Source organism: Teleopsis dalmanni, chromosome 2, assembly GCF_002237135.1.
Source record: "Teleopsis dalmanni isolate 2A chromosome 2, ASM223713v2, whole genome shotgun sequence".
In the NCBI taxonomy this organism is placed as follows: Eukaryota; Metazoa; Arthropoda; class Insecta; order Diptera; family Diopsidae; genus Teleopsis; species Teleopsis dalmanni.
In genome coordinates, this window is record NC_051847.1 from 209,399,958 (window position 1) to 209,404,866 (window position 4,909).

General features: G+C 26.2%; 1 protein-coding gene across 1 annotated transcript in view; it reads right to left on the reverse strand.

Annotated features, from left to right (window-relative positions):
• Positions 1-4,818: 4,818 nt before the first annotated feature.
• Positions 4,819-4,909, reverse strand: part of LOC119676660 — a 627-nt gene continuing 536 nt past the window's right edge. Inside the window, exon 3 of the mRNA XM_038087910.1 lies at positions 4,819-4,852. Within this exon, the coding sequence (XP_037943838.1) occupies positions 4,819-4,852 (34 nt within the window). The remainder of the gene's footprint in view (positions 4,853-4,909) is intronic.

The window sequence follows — 4,909 nt, forward strand, 5'->3', positions numbered from 1 at the left end:
TTTTTAATATGTGTATTTATTTACTTATATGAAATAATCTTTGAAACTATTGAACTATTGAACAAATAATCTTCGAACGAATTTCTAATAAACTTCATTTCAAATTGCTAATTTTACTACTTAAGTATTTTCATTAAATTAAAAAAATATAAAAACAAAATTATTTTCCCAGTTCGGGTAATTATCTTAAACAGCTTTGATGAAATAATTAAGTCATTTTTTTACGTATTTGGGTTGTGGAATAATTTAATCAAATGTATATGCTTTTTTAGTATTTTATATAGTAATTTTAATTAGTTCAATGGCAGTTAACCCCTTGAGATCAAACAGTGTGGAATATATAATATATATTAAAAATAAAGTAAAGTATATTCTTTTGATATTCGTCACAAATGAATAGAAGAGAACAGCTTAATGAGTATTTAGTAAAAAAGATGATATTTAAGTTCGCTGACAGACACAAAGAAATTCAAACAATTGTTTATTTAGTAATTTTAATTTACACCTCCACAGGTGACCCACATCCCACCCATAGTTTAATCTTGCCCCACCTATGTCACTCCTTTACAGCAACATATTAAAAAAATTGACGTAAAACGAACATTAAATTTTTGAATAGCAACTCATATCATCTTATCATTTATTTGGATTAAATCGCAACTAAATAAATCTAAGTTGGTTCAAAGCCACAAGAATTTAATATTTGAGTAGGTTAGAACAAAATGAGACCGACTAATGTAAACTTATATTAATCTCAAATTTCATAACTGGACAGGCTTCTATTAGCTATGTATCAGCTTTTCAAAAAGGAACACTGATACGATACGATATTATAAACTACAGAGCGTCTTTAACAGCTCCTGTTCTGAGATTGACAGCAAACAGACCTATTACTTCCACTTTTATTTTTTTTTTAAATTAATAATGTTTTGAGTGCTGAAATGAAAGATACTTTCCTGAATATGTCTATAAGCTATTGTCCGACCAATTACTTAGGAAACTTTTTCTAGGAATACTCCAATAGTATTCACAGATCGTTATTCATCTAAACTAGATATTTAGGTAATAAACTTAAGAACATGAAAGCAGACATTAAAAAGACTATTAGGCCAGTTATATATGAGTTATTGAATTTCGTGCTAATAATATAGTTAGTATATAGTTAGTTCTATGTAATTGAAAAATTGTAAAAGTGTTTTATTTTAACCACAGATTAGAGTCAATTTTTTATATTGATATTAGATAAATATAAACATAATTGGAAATGAAAATATATTTCTTGAAAGTTCTAATAATATTACCATTGTAATAAAATTGCTTATAGAATTGAGTAGAATATTGTACTTCCCATACCTATGACATAGAAAATCTGTTAAAGTGAGAATGTATATGAGAGATAAATTTTAGTAAATCTAACTACAAACGATTTTTTCTAAGTTTTTACTATTGGAATACTAATTAAAGCAATCAATGACTAAGCAGAAATTTATTAGAGTAATTAATTTAATTAACTTTTCATATAAAGTTTCATAAAGGTTAAACCTTTAATATCAAATGTTCTTTTTTTATTCTTTTTTATCTATTATTAAAAAAAAAGGAGAAAACCCATTTAAAAAAGCAGTTTATATATTATAAAACTATAGTTAATAGTCCGTTGAATGCACATACGAGTATTGCATAATTTAATAAATGCAATTGCCTTGTTTTTTATTTGGTGCACGTTATTTTAATTCATGGAACTTTAATTGTAACAATTAAATCCATTTAAAATCGATCGTAACATTATACAAATGCTTAAAAGTAAAATAGTATCTAATATATCAAATGATTGTTTAACATTATACAAATGCTTAAAAGTAAAAAAGTATCTAATATATCAAATGATTGTCAAAGCGATTGCATGATGACACATAAGATACTACGTAGAATAATAATGAAAATATTGTCGGAAGTGTGGAAAGAATAAAGAAAGCCATTCTCATTCTACAATATTTAATAAATTTGCAACAATTCAAATAAAAATATCTGACGCTACTAGACGAGATATGTGATTCGTATCTTTCAATCTATTTATAAGATATCTTAGAAACATCAGGCCATAACTGCAGCATCTTGCGATAGAAGATATATATATTTAATGTATATGAATTCTTACTGAAGCGAAATAAGTTTGTCTTAAGTGCTAATTATTTTGTTGAGTGAATATATAATTAAATGCAATATACAAAAATCTGTTTCAGTTATGGGATATATTTTCAAAGAATAATGATTGATGTGTTTTAATTTGCTTTATAATAAAATAAGTAATAAAAACCATTTAAACGTAATAAAATAGTAAAATAAGAAAATAATTGAAAATTTAATATTAGAAAAAACTCAGAATCTTTAATAAACACAATAACAAATTATAAAATAATATATGTACATATATAAATAATCTATAGTCAAGTATAGTCTTCTATGATTTTAAATGACAGCCATTACTGCTAGATTTATAGACTGAATTATAAAATCTTAGGCGTAAATTATATCAAAATGCATGGAAGAAGAATATAGGAAATTTGTTGGACAATCTACAGTGAGTTCCAGAAGTCGTTTAAAAACAATCTGTTGATTTATGTTTGGTTAATGCTCATGTTTTTGCAGGTAGTACTTAAAAGGAAGAGGTAAATGAAGTTATAATATGGATGCTATTGCTGAAGTGATGCCGATTTACATACCAATAAATAAAGATTTGAGAGAGAATTCTAAACAATAATAGTGAAATAGTATGAAGGTATTATACTATATATAAGGTGGCTATATATTTACATAGCCACCTTCTAATAATGAAATCACCATAGCTTATATGACCATTGGTAATGAATTTATTATTGTTTTAATAAAATTAACTAGTTCACTGAGTCTTCTTTTTCTCTTCTCTCTCTTCTATTTTTTTTTAAAGATGCTAATCTCATAAAAACTGTGTTCTATTTTCATAGAGAAAGTTTTTAGTTAAATCTTCTTTTCACAAAATGTTTTAATTAATTTCTTTTTTTAGTGCTTTAAAGTTATATAAATTTTATTACAGTGTACATCATAATATACTTTAAATTTTATGTTCTCTTTAAATAAATAAGGTTTTTTTTGCTAATCTAAAGGGTCTTATCTGTACTATAAAAAAAATAAAAAGTCAAGTCAAATTTATATTAATAAGGGTATAAAGTAATAGTGGTATATATATAGTACAGACTATATAAAAAAGTAATTACAAAACCAATAAGAATTATTATTCATAAACCTACGTACCATAAACCCATGATATACATACATCATCCTAAAATCATATGTAAATAGTAGTCATATGCCATACATCTAATAAAATGTTTCATTCATTGAATCATTATTATAGCATTGGTTATAGATAAATTATTTTATCTATTCCCAACAATGAGTAAAAATTCTTAATAATTGACTAATTTTAATTCAGACTCATTTAACAAAAAACGTTGAATAGAAAATTTCAAAGATACAAGTCGGAGAGTACGTCAATTATCATTTTCTTAATATATAATAATAATTATTTCTTCAGAAATTAATTCGCATAATACATCAACACTTCAACATTGTTGAAAAAAATACAGACACAGACACAGATACAGATAATTTAAAGAGAACTAACCAGAGCAAGTTAATGACTTGGAAAAGTAAAAAAAATATTTACGGAGGCAATATCGATGACCTCATTGGTAGTTCTGTGTAAAATTGTAAAGAAACGTTTTGGTTGAGCTTTGAATTTAAGTGTTTTACACTTTTTATATAAGTAGCTATATACATATAAATAAATTGTATAGACATACAAAATTGTCAGTCGATAATTGGTAGAACCAAGTATAGAGATACGCTTAAATGACGATGCAAAGTGAATGATTAATTTTTACACATGAAATTGAGCTCAAAAACAAATTATTTTACAAAAACGAAAAATAGACAAAATTTTTATGTTTTTATTTGCCGGTAAAAAATTTTAAACAATTAACTGAACTTTAAAACCCGGCTTCGACCCTGCTCAGTCACCATTGAGTACCGAGCGCATGACATCATCCGGCTGTTTTGGAAATTTTTGTGAGTCTTTATATTTGCAGAGATGTTGTTTGTTCTTATGTGACTTATTAACAAAACACGCAGTAAAAGTATTTGCAAAAAAAAAAACAGTTAAATATTCTCAATCTTATTTTTAAAACAAAGAAGATTGCAGAACTTGCTTGTGATTCTTAAAATCGGTTGCAGAAAATTAGCACAGTTCGGACATGGAAGATGCACGAATAACAAAGATACGGTTTAAGAAGGTAATAATTTAATTTAGGTAAAAAAATAAATTTACGAATTTTTTATCATTCCTAGAATAATATGAAATAATTTCATACTAAACTCAAACTCCACTATTCAATTTCATTTCACTCCTTTAAAAACCTCCCATTATTTGAGCTCAAGTGAGCTTTGGGCGCTAATTCGCTACTTTAACTAACTTTAACCTAACCTAACACTACTAAAACCCAGTATAATTTTAGTAAGCAGTCTAGTTGTAGAATTGTTAGCGTGCTGCGATAGGATATAATAAAGAGGTTTTGAAGATACCCCGCAGTCAATAGAGAGTAAAAGTGCTTAAGTGCACTGGCTCAACTAGCTTCAACATAATATGACCTAGATTTACATTTATTTAAGTCTTAAAATCTACCCCATATGATATGCAAATAACAATCTATAAATATCGGTCTTATAAATCGCATTAGACGATAAAGTGGTCATACATCACATTAGTATCATAGGTTCTTAAACTTACAGCTGAGATTTGTACTCGAGTTTCCAAGATCTAAGAAAGAAGTTCAAGATAATTATAGAAACACATTATTGAGAGGAAAAGAAAACA